The following is a 19,834-nucleotide window of genomic DNA, read 5'->3' as shown; positions in this document are numbered from 1 at the left end:
ATTCTGATGTGGAGCATCATTAGTTTAGGCAACCAACTGCCATTATAGTGACTCTGTGTGTGGCATATATTTTAGCAACCATCTATCAGGCAAGGCAGTCTAGGACACTGGAGTTGTAAACGTATGCTACCAGTTAATTGGTTGCCCCAGTTACAGTTTGTGACACAAAGTGGCAAGTATTTCTTTAGTATTTTGGCAAGTATTGCAAGAAATGCTTTGATTTTGAAAGAGCTTTTCTCCGTAACTGCACTTAGCAAAGCTCTGTTGAAAGGCTCAGATTTTTGTTTTGAAAACAAGTATCCTGGGTTTAGCTACTGTTACAGCCTTTTGGCACCAAGACAGAAATTTAGTTGATTTTCCCCCTCCCCTCCAGGGGACTGACTGTCAAACAAGGTTATTACTTAGGTATTTGTAATGTAAAGCCTGCCTTTTGAAGTTGTAGCTCTGAGCAGTATTCTGGCTTGCATGGGGCATCTTGTCAACTGCTGGGTTTAGATGTTAAAAAAATTAAAAAAAAGTGCAGGGATGCACGCACACACACACACACATATCCAGCTTTTTTTAAAATCCGCTCATTTTCACTGCACTCTCATCTTTTTCTTCCCACAAAATAGTTTCGGAGTTTGTTTTACCTGCTCCTTGTTTGAAGTACTCCGTCCCGTTATAGAGGCCTACACAATGTATGCCAGTATGCTAGAAACATCCCAAGTCTGTTGCTTCAGTTAATTGGTTTTTGAGAAACCCTATAAGGGATCATCTGCTTCTTCCTAATGTTGCCTTCACAAGCACAAACCTGGGACTTGTGCTTTCCTGGGACAACAGTCTTGTTGCTGTCTATTTTTATTTGCTATCCAAAAGGACTGATTGGGGAAAAAAGAGTAATGCAGATAGTGGGTTTTTTTCTAAAATATAGATACATATGTAACAGCTGTTACACATTTTATAAAATTCTCAGTTTTGACCAGCTCAATAGCAAGCTGGAAAGCTCAATTTTTTTTTTTTTGTTTTTTACTAAAACTTAATTTAGAATTGAAAGTTTGCCAAAATCACCATTTGTAGTATTTTGGTTAAACTTGTGCCCAGCTGTGAAACACAGATTTCTGGAAAGGCAGAAGTTTGTTCCTTAAATAATTTGTTCCTCCAAAAGTCTGTCTGCTGTGTTCTCAAAGTATCAGTTGTATTTTAAAACCAAATAACCACAAAGGAGGAGGAGGATTATTTCCTGAGTAACTGGAAAGCCACTTTCTTTTGAAGATATTGCTCTACTTGGAGAGGATTCCTTTTCTTCCCTTCATATAGAAATCCATGTGAACTGACTGGGGCAGAAGTTGTCACCAAGTGGGTGTTCAGCCTTCCTTCAGTCATCCATCCCAAATCTCAGTTTGTTTCCAGATCAACCACAGTTTGGGCATGTAGTCTTCCACACGCCTGCTTTCTCTTTGGACAATATTGATTATTATTGGATGCTCCATGGTTGCTGGAGTTTCCTATCTTCAATTTGACATGGTGGCTAAGAAAGGCACTCAAAATGCTGCTACTTTAAATGTCATATTAAGTATTCTTAGAAGGATGCAGCTAGTCGGTCAGCGCAAGGCACACGTGTCTCAAAAGATCCTTTTTAACTTTGTCTCTTCTAAACATACCTTCCTTTTTATTTGCTGTGTCTTTGTACGTTAGAAGAATGGGTGTTGGTTTGGGTTTTTTTTGTTTCGTTTGTTTATTTTGAGTTCAATAACATTCCTCTTGAGGCTCTGAGTTGGTGCCTTATCTCTTCTGCCTTACACAAAGCTGTGCAGTATGATTTCAAAAGCAAGTTCTAGGGATGTATTTATTGGTTGGATAGTAGCTATTAATAAATATTTATTCCTTTTTTTTTTTTTACAGATTTTTTCAAGTTTAGTGCAGACTTCAGTTTACATACATGTTCCAGTGCAAAAACAACTTCTCCAAACCTGTGTAAAATTCTTTTAAAGTAGTTTATCCTATGCCTAAACATGCTGTCTTCCATCTTCATGAGCATGATTTTGAGGAGCTAGGAAGCACAATAGGTACTTCCCTTTCCTTGTATGTTCCCCATAGATGACACCTTCTCTTTCTTTGCTGAGGCATTATTTTTGGAAATAAAACATATATGCAAGCCCCATATACCTTAGGCTGTCTTTTCACATAACTTGACATCTCTTCAGCAGTTTCTCAGTTAAGTATCTCAGCCAGAGCTCTGACAAAGACACAAACTTGTTCTGAAATGTAAAATACGGAGATAAACATCTAAAGACAATTGATGACAGGTTAAGTACCATTTTCTTTTTTATTCTTTGAGCTTCCTTAATAATTAAGATTTTATATTAAAGAATAACAATTACCAAAATACCTTTTTATTTATGTAGCTCTGTCTTTTATTTCCCATGGAAGGTGTGGAGTGTGTGTGTGGTTTTTTTTGGTTTTTTGTTTTTGTTTTACTTTCTGAGAAGTACTGACTAGACCTACTAAAGACTGAACTATTTTAAGATGTAGAATGGGTGAAAATAAAGTACAAAATATTACAGATAAGGAATTTTAATAGAGATGTATTTTAATACCTTTGGGCATTGTTTGTATCTTTGCTTTATCTTTATAGTATCTTTTCTTTTGGAAAAGAACTTGTTTTCACCTGTGAAAATACCATTGACTCTTGTCTCCCAATTGCTATGTTTCAGAGGAAAATGATTAATAAAGTATCAAAATATTCCAACTGGTAAAGCAAACAACCTGTTCTATATGTGTTAAACCTGCTTTCCTTGGCTTCACAAGGAGGAATAGGATACCTTGGACTTGCATCAGTCTGCTGTGTCTCAGTTGACTTGGAATCTGTTCTTGTTCTAGACAGATGTTATCTCACTCATCAGGAAGATGACTGTGGCCCCCTACCCTGAGGTGAGACTTTTAAAGGCAATTCTAAATTGCTTTTTTTTTTTTGTCAGCAGAGCATTGCATAAGGTGGTTGTATCTTGCTTCTCTAAATAACAGTAGCCCTTCCAAGGGCTACCAAGATGATTAGAGGGCTGGAGCACCTCTCCTATGAAGAAAGACTGCAAGAGCTGGGACTTTTCAGCCTGGAGAAGAGAAGATTGAGAGGCGATCTCATCAACGTGTACAAGTATCTGAAGGGGGAGTGTCAAGAGGATGAGGCCAGTCTCTTCTCCGTGGTGCCCAGCAACAGGACAAGAGGCAACGGGCACAAGCTGAACCACAGGAAGTTCCATCTGAACCTGAGGAAAAACTTCTTCACTGTGAGGGTGACAGAGCATTGGAACAGGTTGCCCAGAGAGGTGGTGGAGTCTCCTTCGCTGGAGATATTCAGAACCCGTCTGGATGTGATCCTGGGCAATATGCTTTAGGTGACCCTGCTTGAGCAGGGAGGTTGGACGAGATGATCTCCAAAGGTCCCTTCCAACCTAAACGATTCTGTGATTCTGTGATTCCCTTCACACAAACTTCTGCACGCATTTAAAAGGCTGCTGATGCAGTTCCTGAGACATTCAGTGTTCCTAACTGGACATCTGGACGCTAGGAATACCAATATGGTGTAGTGCAAATACCAGTTTCCCTATACCAGGAGCTAAAATCAGCCAGTGCATGAAGTGTTTTAAAACAAGGAACCTTTTCTGTCAACAACATGGACAATGGAAGGAAGTTTTCAGATGAGTTTCAAGACTGACGTTACAGAAACCTGCACTCATCTTTCTGGAGAATAGCAGCGCTTACGATTTACATCCCTTTCTTCCTGTGGATTAAAAAGTACACTTCTAATTGAGATGTTCTTCTCTCAAAGTTGCTCAACCACCTGTGGAAATCCACAGATGGGGTAAAATGATTCAACTGCATTTTGCAGAAAAGAGCTTCTGTTCACAGCATCGTAACATTGGGTTGTTTTGCACCCAATAAAATAAAAATGACAAGTCACTACTATGAAAAGAACAAAACAACAAAAAATAAAGCTGTTCGCATTCCCTGTTTTATAACAAATACATTGAGCACAATGGATAAATTCATACATGGTTCTTAGGAGCATCTTTTTTTTTTTTCAGATCCCAATCAAGAAAGCTCCTTTTGCTGTCCTTGCTGAGCAGAGTAAAATACTGATCCTAATAGCATATTTCTCCCTCAACTGGTAATACCTGGTCTTTGGTCCTAGGATCCTGGCAGTTTACCATTAAGGGCACAACTTCAAGAAGTTGTAAAGCCATGAGGGGCTTTTATCTACAGCTCTTGTGGGTATGATGAGGGGTAAGTGACTATCAGCCAATACCTGGTTATCTGGAGAACTGCTGAAAGAGAAATTGCTATCTATCTATCTCATGGGCATTAAATAACCGTTTTGTTTTTAATCTTCAGGGTAACTTAAGGGGAGGAGACTAATGCCCTGGTATTCCTTAGGGAAACAAGCAGCTGATTTGATAATCTATTGGATATTTCCCTTAGTAAGATCACTCTGAAGAAAGCAAAAATGAAAAGCAACAGAAACAACAAGCCAATGCCCAAGTTGTATGAAACCGTCTTGCCTCAGAGTCTACCTGGTAAGTAAGTAGAAGTCTGGTCAAACCCTTCCTTGTACGTTATGGCACCATGTATTGTACCTTGAGCAAAAGAAGACTTTGTTTAAGGGTGGTTTTGTTTCAAATCACTGTCAGCTTTACAGGAACTTTCCATTTATAGCCTTTCGTGCTAACAAACAAAGTGATCCTGAAACAGTTGGAATCATCAGCTGTTGAACTGCTGAAACTTTTCACCTTACATTAAGCTGATGAAAGGAAAGATGGGTTCTTTATTTTCTTGAGGCAACAGGACTTTTCATTACTTGGAAAGGACAGCTTTGCTTCCCTTCCCTTTGAAAACATTTAAAAACTCTTTGAAACAACATACAATGGCAAGGCAATACACTATCTATCTAAAGTATAAATTTCATGATAATTTAACAACAAATTGTAAAATAGGGCTCACCTGGATGTTTTGGGGATTTCTCAGAAATTGTGCGCGCGTGTGAGAGAGAGAGAGCAAGCGAGCGAGTGTGCGTGCGCATGCATGTGTCAGCATGTCACGCTTCTAACTGGAGTCACTGATGGTTATGATGTGATGGTGGTTAGGCATGGGTTATTAAATACAGTATTTCTGTGCAAGTATTTCCAAATGTAGGTCCAGTTATTGCTGATCAGGATAATAACATTTTTTTAATGTTTAAAGTGGCTGAGGGGGAAATGTTTCCTTCCTAGGAGCACTAGCAAATGAGGAAACCACTCTAATAAGGAAACTTACTTTACATTCTGATTCTCTGTCTGTTCTTTCTGTGCTGAAAGAGCATTTCTATATTTGATGCGGAACAGAGCCGTACCTGTAAACAGAAGCAAGAAACAGGTAACTTCTAAGCTTTATTATGGGTGCATGTAATGCACCGCTTTCTTTCTTTTTAGACAAAAGATGGGGGATGGGACAGTCCATCATAGGAATAATTACGGCATATGGGTTACTGGAATTGCTTGTCATTTGCTCTTTTTTCCTTTGATCTATTGCATTTAATTTTATTTTGTATTTACTAACTAACTAACTTCCTCGTTGTTTTCTGAAGTTCCAGCTTCTGGAGTCTGGTGTTTGTTGAGACTCTTAAGCCTTCATTTGAAGGTGAGCATTCATTTCTCTTTGAGCTTTGTATGAGAGTCTTAAAAAGCTTTGCTTCTGAACCGCTCAAAAAATAATAAGGCAACTAAAATATAAAACACAACTAAAAGGATTATCAATTTTTGGGAGTGGGGAATGGAAAGATGACATGATCTCCTTATGCATGTCATTCTTGGTACTGATGATAATGTAATAACAGCCTCCGAGAGGTAGAGAGGCAAGAGGGACTGCCCTGTGTCAGATGGGGTTTGTAAATACATTTACAAATACATCTATATTTCAAATAGAAACCTTTACATAGACAGCAGAAAAAAAAATATTTTTTTCAATTTGTTTCTAAGAGAATGCCATGACTTCAGGATTTGGACTCAAGGTTTTTGACCTATTTCATCCTGGTAGCAAACACTTGCTGGAGCTATTTCTTTATGTATTTTGTTTGAGTTGCCTTTGGAGAGTGGCAGTGTAGAAGGAAAGAGACTCTGCTCTGCTCAGAGAAAACCTACTGAAAAGTTTCATCTCTGGTCTTAAAAAGAGACATTGAAGAGTAAGAGAAAGTGCAACAGAACTTTTCTTGAGTCTGCGTGAGCAGCAGGATTAGGAGGTAGCTTCTGATGATCCCGTCCCTACACACGTAGGAGGGCTTTTTCACACTGCTTTGATTCTATAGGTAGAGCTTTGCCCAGGTACTTGCTTCCACCATGTCTCATGCAGAGTGGAAGGTTTGAATGTCATGGTTGGAAGGTCTTTCAACTGCTTCTCTGCCCTTGGTTTAATGATCTGGGATGCTGTAGGGGAAAAAAAGGCTAGAGGAAGGAGTGTCTTCTCCCCAGTTAGGTTGAAATTACTTAATTACTCATACACTTTTTTTTCCTTTAGCACTTGGCGATATCTGGCTTGAGGAAAGTGGGTGAACCACCTTATTCCTTCAACCCTTCTTATTTATTTCTTACTTTTTACAATACTTACTTACTTACTTTCATTTATACCTGCGAGTGCTGTATCATCCCAGACACTAAAGTACGTATTAAGGAATAAGCTATGTATGTGAAGAGAGAATAGAATGGTCCTTCAAACATCAATACCCTTTTTTTTATAAACAGAATCTTGATTCCTCGTGTCTGCATCTTCCCCCTAAACTTATCTGAACATTTTCATCTTCAGATAGCTACTGGCAAGATCTATGAATTCTTCACAAACAACTTTAGGCATTGCAAAGCATTTTTTTAGGACCGCAGGTACATTATCTTGGTAACTTGTATAAAAGAAGTCATCTGCTATGGAACTACCATATTTGTTAGCCTCACTTATGGGGAGAGTGATTTCTGTTTTAATATGTTTGTGCAGCACAACCTATGCATTAACATCTAATGACTAATATTGTATTTAGCATCAGAAACAAAGGCTGGGTCTGATAGGGTTTCCCTTCCTACCATCATTGCTTGTGTAATTCATGAACCTTTTAGGAGACAGTTTAAGAGGAACCGTCTTGACCCTGATTTTTTTCTCTTCCTTTTCACAGCAGGCTCTGATCACATAGGGACTTTCATACTTTGCTTAACTAGAATTTTCCAGTTTTTCTCCACCAAGAACAGAAGTTACTTACTGATGCTGTCTTTGCTGGCATCCTGGAGAAAGGCATTTTGAGACTGTGAGTAGAAGTCACATTTTCATGCTTTGGGCTGACTCTTTTTAAAAGTAAAGTACTTGCTCTATTCATTTGGAGATGCTCACTCCTACTACTACTGGCTCAGTCTTGCTCTCTGGCCACTCTTGTGGGACAAATTCATGCAGCTCTGAGAGGACTGCTAAAATACACAGCCATTTTCAATCTCTGGGTATAGAGAAACTGGAAATTCTATCCTGATATGTCTGCAATCCCATTAAAGTCTTTCTCTGAAAAATATTTCTGGGTGTTTGCCAAGATGCAGCGTCACTCTGAAAAGGGTAAAAATTATTTTTGTAACTAACTATTACAATGTTGAGTGACAGCAATTAACCATATGAACTTAACACCCTTTCATCAAAAACTTAAATTTCTTCACTATAAGAATAAAAACAGCTGCTGTTGGGAAAGAGCCACCTGAACCTGCTCAGACTACTAAAATAGTTTGTGGCCTCTGAACATATTGGAAATTTTTCTACAAACATCTGGGGGCTGCTAGAAGAGCTCTGTCAAGACAGGATTATACAGAATGGATGAATAGTAATTTTTTTTTTTTACCTCACTAAGTACTTAGTTCTTAGTGTCTTATACTTGTATCTGATTTTCCTGACAAAAGTCTGTATTTACTTTATTGCTGCTTGACTGTTTATACTTCTTCCAAACCTCAAACTGTCAAAATGTTAAAAACTTTTCTAAATTATTGCACAAGTAAGTTTTAGGGCAGTGGCACATACACAGTAACAGTGGAACACAGCTATAACAATGCTGTGTGTATGTAATCACTTTATGGTACAAATTAGTAAGTTCACTTTTATTAAATCAGGTTATCACAACTGTTGAGTTACAAAATTCACTCCATCAGTAAAGATGTTACACGTTGAACTGGTAAAACAGCTGTGCAGTGCTCTTAAAATAGAACAAAACTATGCATCTGAGAGGCAAAGTTGCTGATGCAGAGGATCTTGTTTACAACCATGGGTGTGCATTTAGCACTTAGTTCTTGTTGAGCTGAAGGCATCCTACAAACAAACTACATGTTAAAGAATTTAACTTTGTCCAGGCATGTGTGAAAGTAGAGAGACATTGTGTGCTGCTTAAGATGATAACCAGTACAAGTTCAATCCATTTTTAAGTACAGCAATGGTTATTAAAAATAACAAACCTAAACACTGGTAATTGCTTTGAAAATGCACAGCAGTAGAGAAATTTTGTTCATTTATCTTCCACATCTGCTACCATAGCCTCAATTGCATTCCAGTCCAGTTTGCTGAGGATACTTCCTGTGCTTTCAGAAACACCATCAGTATCATTAATGCCGAGAGGAGAGAAACTAACAGTACGAGCTGCAGAAACCTATTGAAGGAAGAGAAGATGAGCTGAATCATAGTGCATGTAAGATCCCTATAAAGCCAGTAAAAATGTTCATGCTCGTTTCAAACATGTCCTCATCAAATTATATATCTGCTAATTTTGCAATAAATGAAAGTTACAATCCTCTTTACACACTCCCACCAGTGTCTGTTGCCTGGACAGACAACCTGACTATACAGTTGTTATAAAGCATATTCATTTGCAAGGCCCACAAGAATTACTTTGCTTATAAGGACACAATGTAGGCCTAACCTGTGCAATCAGGATGTGAATCCTGAATCACCCAAATTTCCCTCTGCATCTATTCCACCCACCCTGTTTGGACAGAGAATCGCTTTTTAAACACAGCAGAAATTAACAAAGGATCAGTGTTACATGATAGGTATCAGATCATTCCTCAAATAATTAAGACATCTTACCTGAAACAAGGAGTCATGAGTATTACGAAGTATTCTTTGGATATCATCAGGCACACTCCAAGGACTTACTACATCTCGCTCAGTCTCATGATCAAGATCTTCAGTCTGCACTGCAGAGGCAACAGGTGGAGGCTTTTGTTTTGGTGTTCTGCTGGCTCTGTACTCAGAAACTGAGAAGAAAACAAGCCGACTATAACACTGTAACATTTCCAGCTGCTTTGTTCTAAATGTCTTGAAACTTCTCCAAGAACAGCATCGCTAGGTTCTAAGGACTGAACCTGCGTGTCAATTACTGACGTCAGCATGCCATGTTACGTTGAACTGAGGTGGAGGATGGCTGGAGAATGGTGCAGGTCCCTTCCAGCCTCACACTTTGAATAGTCTTCCCAGGGCCGGATATTAAGTAAAAAAGGACTGTGCAAGGTGCCAACAGCATCCAGCTCCTGTAGGGCAGGCATATTCAAAAGGGACTTTGCTACATCAGGAGTAATTTGATAGAGGAATACAACTACATCAATCTCGGATTCCAGAAACCATATGGCTCTTGGAAGGCTTGGAACTTCAGTGAAACCCTCAGCAAGTTGGTTACACTGGAGAAACACATACAAGACAGTGAGGTGAGATCAGAGATAGCTCAACCTGTATTTTTTAAAATGAGTTTAAAAAAGAATGTTGGAAAAGAGGAGGAGAATGGTCTTCCACATGCGTAGAGGTAAGTGATTCAGGAAAAATCCGCGTTGGCTTACCACCGCTCTCCCTTTCCTGTATTGCCAACTCAAATTCATTTAGCTAGCCAAACAGGATTTTTATTATGCCACTAGCATAATTCTACTGCAAGGGAGAATGGAATCAATCCACACTATTTCCTGAATTTCACACTGATCCTTCTCGCAACCTTTTTCTGCCTGATTCAGAAATTCTGCCCTTATAATCAAGTCCTGCTTCTGTTTCAATCAAATCCTAGTTTGATTAGGAAGAAACATTTAGGTGAGTAAACTCTTTGGTGGATCCAGACCTACGCAGATAGGAATAGGGAACAAGGATCAGTAAAACTGTTTTCTTTTTTTAAAAAAATCTCATCCAGTCATATTCTTCCATTCTAAAATTATGACAAAATAGTATTGTAACTAGACACTGTACAGAGGGATAACAAAGTTCCTATTTTAAAGAGCTCATTAAGTAAGCAGCATAGAAAAGTTAAGGAAGAAGCACAATACAACCTCCTGTACTGCTAACTCTCTGTGGTCTATAGCTGAAAAAGAAAGTCCAGTCCTCTTTGCCTTATGACTTCATAACATCTGTTTCAGAGACTCATGAAATATATGATATATTTGTTGCAGCGATCTGGGAACTGCCATCTGGCTAAAATATCTCATTAGGTAAACAAAGGTGATGATTTTTTAAAAATATTTTACAAGTTTCCAATGGAAAAAAAAATTTTTTTCTCTCTAAACTAACACTGTATCTGAGGCCCGTCTTGCAGAAATCCCACCCAGGCATGTAATATGTATGAAATGTGTTCTCTGGGTCTTATTGCTCCACTACATTCTATAGCTCAACAGCACTGTGTCTTTGATCTCTGTAACTTACAGTATCTAGAATTAACAGGACAGTTTGTTGCATGTCTTGGTCTTTCTCTAGAAGTACTTTTCTGTAACAGCATAGTGGTATTGCCTAGGAAGACAAAAGAAAAAACTTCTATTGATATATTCAGTAGATGCAAATCTACTCAAAAGATATTTCAAAAATTTCATACATATATATGCTTCCTGGATTACACAGTACTCTTGCCATGGCAAATTAAGCTATTATGGTCTTTGGAAAGGGATGATAAGAAAAGGTAACTCATTATTTGACAGGCCAATGATATCACAATTCTGGCATGCTCAGGCCAGGAGACTTCTATGACTGAGTCTGATTTTCTGCATCGAAATGAAAACTCCTCCCTCTCAAAATCTGGTAGTAACTCAAAAAAGATCTTCACTACGTGCACTCATTAAGAAAATTACGTTCTTACCCCTGGATTGTGCTAAACCAAGAGCTGGGGTGAAACAGGGTCTTGTTTGACCAAAGCTGGATTTGGCAGCAATCCTGCTCCTTTCCGACAGAATGCAGCTCTTAGGATGCCTTCTACAAGAAGAAAAACAAAATACAACAAAAAACACTTACCACCATTCTCCACATATCATTCATCCACACAACTTGCATCTAACAAGGCTTATTCAGACCAGGCAAAAGTGCCACAAAAATCTTCTACAGCTCACTTAGCTCAAGATCAGCATCACACAGTGCTTGTGGGGCCAGTAAGCCTCACCAGAATCAGAAGTGCTAGGGATCACAGTGAAGACTTATGAAACTGGCTTTACAAAGAACCGGTTTAGCTCCAACAAAACTTACTAGCTGGAAGTTACTACCACTCCTAAACGTGGCTTTCTGTGTGAAAGCACTACTTAGCACTTCTGATTCTGGCAAGGCTGATGTTGGCAGAACTGCTCTTGGACACCAGTAGGCTCTATGCAACGCTGCAACCAGTTGAATGATTTATCCTCCAATTTCACCTATTAAAAAGGGAGATGCAGAGATGTCTGAGTCTGGAAGTTACAGGATTATGTGAAGTACCCACCTTCCTCCTATTATTCTGGGTGACAAAACTGTCTGTAGAAGAAACAGTATACTGCAATAAACACCTAGATTATGTATTTGTGACATTAAGACTATCAAGAGGAACACAGTTCCCAATTTGTAATACTCGGATACCACCATCTGCTCAAAAGGCAATAAGCAAAGTGCAAAACAAGGAAGTAAAATTCTAAATAATGAAAAAATGAGGAATACTTCTTAAATTAGAAAGGAAGAGAGTGAATCTCCTAGGGTTTGCTGAAAACTAATGTATGTAGTCCATATGTATGAGCAGTAGTACGTTTACTTGCAAAAACAACTTTTCTTGTTACCAGATGCTAACGAAATCATTAACAATGTTATTGGCTGCATTCCAGGACCCTGATTGCTGTTGAGCAGAGGGGGTTAGGACACTGATAACAGCTCTAACTAGAGTTGGCTGATTCTGTGGTCAAAGAGGCAAATCACAACCACTTTTAAGACTCCCTCCAAGATTCTGCTCTAGCAGTTTTAAGAAGATTGGTTCAGGAATTCAAGACTCCTCTGATTCAGACCCTTCTATAAAGTGTATTTTTGATTCTGCCATAATATAAAACTTCTCTCAAGCTAATCCTACACCAAGTAGCACTATGCCTTGTGGTCAAGTGTGGTAAAGAGGCCACTACATCAAAGCAGAGTTAATGCTTACAGTTGCTACCTGTTAGTAGATGCAATATGCTGTTTTCTGTACTCCTGAAGTGATCTTGTCTTGGACAACGGTCTATGTTCATTTCCAGGTAACACCGCTGTTTCAGATAACATTTCATTCATTAGGAAAAGTGCTTGCGATACTCTCATACTGTGATGTTCAGATAAGAGGGCTCTATAGAGAAAGTAAGCATGGCATTACAGATTAATTCATGCTAGCACTCCTTTAACTAAAACTGGCTTGTGGATTCTTCAGTATTTTTTTCTAGGGTTATTTGTTAGCCAGTACAGAAGGACATCCTTTTGCAATTCCATAGGACATATACTATCCCTGTTAAGATGATTAGCAAAAACATAAAGCATTTATTTGCCAGAACAAATGAGTCAATCTTTAAAAAAAAAAATAGGTATTTGGATAATGAAGAATATAAAAGATGAAAAACGTTCTGACTTTTCCTAAATAGCAAAGCAAACATGAATTGTTCATGCTTTTGGTCGAAAAGCCACGAAATTTCACAGTCAAGATAGTTATAATCAGCTCCTCCTTAAGACTGGAAGACTAGCATACAAATAAGAAAACCACAGGTTACATTTATAGCAACTTACTTGTCTTTTTCTTCTTTCTTCTTCTGCATCAATTTAATTTCCTTTGAAGTAAGATTACAGTGCTGTAAAAGAAAGTATAGCAAACAATCATTAATTTATTGTGTACTGTCCAACCTCCGACCTTTAATATTTGGATCTATTTGGCTTGAAGATACTGTTTAAGATGCTCTCCAGCTAAAACAAAAAATAATATGAAAGCATATAGCCCTACCAGGAGATTCAGTAAAGGTTGTCTGTATAAACTCCTAAGCTCTAAAAACATACTGGAAGCCTCCACTGCCGCCCTCCATAGCTCATACGCTTAAAATTTTCATATTCTTAAGGAGAGGTCATCGTTGTCAAGCTCAAGGTTTCAGATGTCCTCACAAGTCAGCTTCCTAAAAGCCAATGTACTTTCCTAACAGTAATTAATTTAAAAAACAAGGAAAGGTTGCACTTTGACTTGTTTGCTAGAGCACAATTTGAATTTTTTTAGGCTATTTTTGTAACGAAAGCTAATGATTTCAGGAGCAAATGCTATAACAAAAGCATCAATGAATTTAAAGAAAACCCTGCGTTCTGTTGATCAGTACAAATTACGGGGATATAGCCGCTGTGGGCCTCTGTTTCTACTCCTGCAATCATGGAGATCCCCCAGACTCAGTGGTGTCTTTTCAGGTCTTGAAGATATCCAGGTGACAAATATCAATTTTATGACATATTACAGATTAGGAAATTATTTCCAGGTGACAAATATCAATTTTATGACATATTACAGATTAGGAAATTATTTCTTAACTGCTTTTGTACTTTTTTTTTTTTCCTTCAGTTATTGCCAGCCCAGTGCAGATCAGAAGCAATGTATCAGGCCATCAATGTACTTTCAGTAATTAAAAAAAACCTGTGGTCTGTGTTGAAACTTGGACAAAAACATTTCTTCAGAAACTCGAGATAGATGCCAGATTCTCATATTTCTGCTGACCATCCATAATTGCATACACATCTGTGTATACGAATGACAAGGATGGCTGCTGCCCTCAGTATCCTATCACCGTCATAAAAGATGTTGGCACTTGAACTGGGCTTTTAAAATTCATTATGTTTTCTTTTTGGGAAAGATCAAACAAAGATTAAACACTTCTTTACAACGCCTGTCGTTCCCAATCCTTATCAAAATAAATCTTTTCTTGGAGAACATTACAGCTGTCTCCATTATAGTTAGAGCAGGGATTATACTTCCCGACTCTACATCCGGCAGACAAGTCATAACTGCCACCATCATTACGGCAGCCTGACAGAAACACTGTAGTATCTTCGCTTACTGATCACTTCTGACACAATTACGGGCAGTCCCAACAAGATTTCTAAAAAAGTTTTAAAAAAATCAATATTAATGCAGAAAAAAAAAAAATCACTAAGAGCTTTTATCAGACTTAAACTGAGCCATCAGTACTTGTACAATACCTAACAGTTACTCTTCAAGATACCAGTATGCTTACCATATTCTTTCTTAAATTGAATGGATTATGCTCTTTCTGTCTTTGCTCATCCAGTTTCTTCAGATATTCTCTCAGTCTTTCCTTTTGCTTTCTTTTCATCCATGCTCGTATCTCTTTCTTCTCCTTTTCTGTTTTTTGATGGTGTCCAGCAGCAGAATCATGGCTCCTGAGAGCAGAGGTAAATGAGACGCAATCTATCACATCCTTTAAATTGTAAACTATGACAGTGTACCAAAGCGCTCAAAATTCTGTAAAATGTAATAAACATCCTGGCATGCAAATAATTTCCAAGATGTTCCCTAAAGCTTTCATTCTATATGTCATTTTCACTCAAATAACAGAACCAAAGTTTTTTTTATAGTGATTGTGTGTTACTGTCTTTACAGGATAACTGGCACAATAAAACCTGGAAGTCATATTGGTATGAGCTTTGATTATTAATTGTACAGTATAACAGTCTTAATATCTCTCTGGTCTGATTTTTTTTTTTTAAATCATGTTTTCTGTTCCCTCCCTCAACCTACAAGCTCCTTCACAAGTCTATTTGTGTAACGATACAAAGTTATTTTAAAAACATTAACTTCTCTATTTAAGGTATAAACTTAAACACTCCCAGTCTTCTACAGAAAGTTCTGTTAACGGAGAGCTTCTGAAGTTGATCTGCCACTGACAGGAAATTTCTCTTCTGCCAATCAGAACTGCTTTAGGAGGCTCATGTTCCCTTGGCTGAACTGAATTGGCTGTATGTGCAGAGTTGTGCACCAGCCTATGCCTGGTAGAAGAAGGAGCAGGTACAAGCAACTAGGAAGGAAAGAACTTTAAGCCAAATACCAAAAACATACCAATTAGCGCGTTTTACAATAAAGGCCAGTAAAAGAGCGGCCAATTACCAGTTCTAATACTGGTCCTATTAACATCAATCAACTCAATACTTGATGTAAGCAAATGTGTGATTTAGCAGGGTTAAAGCTATGAGGAGAATAACCAGAGTTAGGATTATTTAATCAATATATAATAAAAACAGCTGTGTTATTACCTACAGATTTTCTTAGCTTGCATTTGTGTAAAGCCCAGCTCCATCGGAGAGACACCACCTTCCTCTATAAGATCATTAATGACGTCAGTAACACCACTCAGGCCAGTAATTTGCAGGGGATCTTCTGAAGATCTTAAAGAGGGGGGAGGGGAAAGAAATTGTTACTGATTTAAAGTAGAATATGCTTCTAAGAACAACAAGCTAAAAATCCTTCCGTTTACACTCAAAATGAGAACATCCATGTTGTTTTACCAAAATCCTTTAGACTGAATTTTCTTTCTCCCCAACATCTCATTGTGTTACTACACACAGAACAATACATTAAGGGAGTGTGCAAATGCACTGTCTTTAAAAAGTTACCAGCCATCACCTTATTAGCTTCACTGTCATCCCGCAGGCGGCAAATTTTGTCACTCTCCTGTGTGAATGAGACAGAATGAGTGAGATCTCGCTAATGTGAGGAGCCTGGCAGCAAAGAGGGGTCTGAATGCAGCATCAGGAAACATGGCCCTAGCCCAAGATGGACTACCTGAGGTCCACTAGGGTGGACATGAGCAGAGCTGCCCCTGAGGAGGCTCAGGGTGGCAGCCCAGGCAGCTAGGAACACCCACAGGGCTTGTATTGCTGCACATGCTGAGCTGAAGCTGCAGGACACTGCCTGTTTCAGGAACCCTGACTCTCAAGGACCTTTTGACCCAGCCAGCTGAGCACCAAGGACCAGCGTGAGTGCGAGAGTGGTTTTACCTGAATTCTGCACATTTCTCTCCTCTATTTTAATCAATCGCTCTCAAGAAAAGCTAAATCTACATGTAGCTTACTACTGTAAGCTACAGTTACTTCGAGTCACTCCTTTGGGTAAAATCATGATCTGCTAAAGATGGCCTCACACCCCCTCCTCAAAGTCATGTAATCACTCCGTAATCTGCTTCAGTCACAACAACCAGTTTGGCTTAAAATATTTAAACAATAACCTAAACCATACATTTTACCACTATGCTTTAGGTAATATTTATTAAGGAATTAACTGTAAGCAGAATGATTAGCAAGACATGGAAGCCAGCTACTTTTTTCCCCTGCAAAGCTGGATCCAGATGATAAGCAGCAGTTAACAGCTTAAAGTATGTATGCCAGCCCATTTCCCTTTAATGGATAAATCATTCCACTTTTGAAATCTTCAGTCTGTTGCTCTACATTGTTCATATGGTAATTTCTAGTGGCAGTCATCCTCCGTAGGCAAGATTTTGCAAATAGGAGAAACATCAACAAACGCACACAGACATTCTACGTTAACAACTCCGTTGCTTTTAAGTAGAAGGCAGTTTTGAATGATCAACAGAATGCTTTGGATAAAACAAATTTAACAGGCACTACCAAACAGACACTACAGAATGAGTTTCTAAAACTGGCTAATAAATAGGCTTCCATTCAGTTTGAAAACTAATGTTTGAACTTTTACATAAGTGACAGTTTTACACTGAGAGTCCCCTTTTTGGTAGGAGTTTAAAATAAACTAATTTTCAACCAAATCATCAGTTTTGTCAAAACACATACCTACGAGTTAATTCTTCATGTACATGAAAGTCTGAAAAAGAAACAGCCACTGTTAATAAAAACTGCATATTTGTAAACAAGCTAACAATACATATATTAAACAGCTTGAGGGATAACACACAGAAATATGTGGACCTGAATATGTTCACCTTAAAAATAAATGAATATTGTACATAGTCTTAATGTCCTGTGATCTACAGCCACATTAATACAGAGTCTTCAGAGAACATTTATTAACAGCTCCCTGACCGGCAGGGATAGTTTTAGTGGGAAGATGAGGTCACTGTTGTCAGTTTTCTGCCCTGCCCTATCCCTCCTCCTTTTAATGCTACTTCAGTTAGCTTCTGATCCCTTCTGATTAACTGTACAGCTTTTTATGGAAAATAAGCAATTTCCACTTACTCAAAAAAGCCAGGCTATGAACTGCAGGGATTCAGGGAGTGTGGCTGAAGAACAAAGTCAAGTCCAGCAAAGGGCTACAAAGATGATTAAGGCACTGGAGCATCTCTCATATGAGAAAAGACTGAGAGAGCAGGGATTGTTTAGCCCAGAGAAGAGAAGATTGAGTAGGGAATCCTATCAATATGTATAATAAATATCTGAAGAGAGGGTGTAAGGAAGACTGAGCCAGACTCTTTTCAGTGGTGCCCAGCGACAGGACGAGAGGCAATGGGCACAAACTGAAACATAGGAAGTTCTATCGGAATCTAAGGTAAAACTTTTTTTACTGTGAGGGTGACTGGAACAAATTTAAGCACTGGAACAGGCTGCCCAGAGAGGTTGTGGAGTCTCCACCTTTGGAGATATTCAAAAGCTGTCTGGACACAGTCCTGGACAGCCAGCTGTAGGTAGCCTTGCTTGAGCAGTGGGGTTGGACTAGACGATCTCCAGAGGTCCCTTCCAATCTCAACCATTCTGTGACTCTGAATAGCACAGATGCGTAGACAGTGTGGGTAGAACAGAGAGCTGCGGACAAGAGCACCATCATCCTTCCTAAGCTAAACTGTACTCATTCATCAAATTACAGTTGTAACTCAGTATCACCTACAGTTTTCTTAGCTTGCAAATAACAGGTTTGTATTTAAAGGGGCAACTATAAATGTTGTAATATTTATATAATTTATCTAGCTGTGCACATCATTTGAGTTTCACTGCTGCTACATGCAGATATATGAACTATGTTTTAATACCCTTTAAGGTAGACTGCTGAAAACATGACTGGCAAATGCATTTTTGCAAATATATATAATATATTTATATACATATTATAATATATATATATATTAATTACATATATTATAATAGATATAATATTATAATTATAATATATATAATATTTTATATATACACACACACACAACACACACAAACTGTATACATAATTACTAGAAGCTTGAAAGCAAGCCATACAGGAAACAGATAAAATATGATAGCCTACATTTTCAAACATACAGAATACATTGCTTGCACAGTGAATTTTCCTCCTTCTTTTAATGCTACTGTAGTCTTCATAACTACAAATGCAGTATTAAGCTTGCAAAAAGAAATGAGACCTCATGAAATAATGTTTTATGACATAGCTAGTAGTTACCACGTAGTGATATAAAACAATTTATTTTGCTTAGGTGGACTGGATTTAACTGAAATCTCATCTCTAACATATAGGAGAACACCACAGATGATAAAGACAGCTATGGGAGGAAGGTATGAGTGTTCTGTGGCACTGTGCCTGTTTAGATTCATGGTACTACTTCAGTAAATAATTACGAAACAGCATAGTGAACGGCTTCAGAATTACACCCAAAGCTATTAACTTTCCTTCAATAACATTGCAGATGGAGTAAATTTGAGTACAAGCATAATTCACTGCTGAACTGTTTTTGAAGTTCAGTGACACTGTACAACATAAAATGCTCATTAGCATCACACAACATTCTGTTCAACAGTAATGAGAAAGTGTTAATACAAGGGAGAAAAGGTTTGCTCATCTTTAAAAGGAGAAAAAGGGAAAAATAAATATAAAAATGATACCAGCACATGACGACTTTATGCCACTGGGAAAGTTAGAAGCAGAAGCTGCAGAGGCAGAAGAGGGCACTTCCAATGTCGTATAACTGGGTACAGGATGTTCCAGTTTTAACCCTTTCTTTTCATCATCCATAACATCTGCAAAAATCAGGCCTGTCGAATAATGTTCTGATCCCGTGGAAAAAACAACATAGTAATTAACATAGACCAATGAACAAAAACATAATGCAAAAACTCACATAGCTTGCGTTAGTGCCACATTTAGTTATGTTTCCAACCTAGACCAATTTGAAGTTATAATTTTCAGGGGCTCCTTGGCAAAGTATAGCAGCTCTAAGTAAGTATATACTACAATCAATTGTTATGCTAACAATAAATTATTCAATACACCAGTTCTAGCAAACAGTTAAGTAGATGTAAGCTTTTATTAAGATGAGAAGATATTAAAATACATAGCCACCAAAGACATATGAAAAAAGTTTCATTACATACAAAGAGCAAACTTCACATCCATTTATCAGCAAGCAAAGCCCTCAAAAGCACCAACTTCGGTTTTATGAGATAACAGAAATATATACTATCATCTTTAAAACTGAAGACCAGGTCCCGTACTATGCTTTTGGAAAAGATTAAAGTATATAAATATTTTCAAATATATTTCGGCTGAGGCATTATTCATAACATTACTCAAATTTTCTACCTTTGATTTTCTTTCAATTTGTAA

The 19,834-nt window shown here is 38.1% G+C and overlaps 1 protein-coding gene across 2 annotated transcripts in view; it reads right to left on the bottom strand.

Moving 5' to 3' along the window:
* Positions 1-8,396: 8,396 nt before the first annotated feature.
* The window catches only part of LOC138060887 (ciliogenesis and planar polarity effector 1-like), a 57,768-nt gene continuing 46,330 nt past the window's right edge, over positions 8,397-19,834 (bottom strand). The window contains exons 44-54 of one of the 2 annotated variants that reach the window (XM_068925492.1): positions 19,114-19,278; positions 17,083-17,113; positions 15,902-15,949; positions 15,532-15,663; positions 14,496-14,661; positions 13,018-13,079; positions 12,422-12,586; positions 11,123-11,235; positions 10,696-10,779; positions 9,106-9,275; positions 8,397-8,668 (exon numbers count right to left, since the gene is read on the bottom strand). In XM_068925492.1, the coding sequence (XP_068781593.1) occupies positions 8,528-8,668; positions 9,106-9,275; positions 10,696-10,779; positions 11,123-11,235; positions 12,422-12,586; positions 13,018-13,079; positions 14,496-14,661; positions 15,532-15,663; positions 15,902-15,949; positions 17,083-17,113; positions 19,114-19,278 (1,277 nt within the window). In that variant the 3' untranslated portion in view covers positions 8,397-8,527. Of the gene's footprint in view, positions 8,669-9,105; positions 9,276-10,695; positions 10,780-11,122; positions 11,236-12,421; positions 12,587-13,017; positions 13,080-14,495; positions 14,662-15,531; positions 15,664-15,901; positions 15,950-17,082; positions 17,114-19,113; positions 19,279-19,834 lie in introns of those variants that run through there. The other variant, XM_068925493.1, reaches the window with a different exon arrangement.

This window comes from Struthio camelus, chromosome W (genome assembly GCF_040807025.1).
Source record: "Struthio camelus isolate bStrCam1 chromosome W, bStrCam1.hap1, whole genome shotgun sequence".
NCBI classification, from domain to species: domain Eukaryota; kingdom Metazoa; phylum Chordata; class Aves; order Struthioniformes; family Struthionidae; genus Struthio; species Struthio camelus.
Note: the sequence above shows the minus strand (reverse complement) of the source record. Positions and strands in the feature narration are given on the sequence as shown.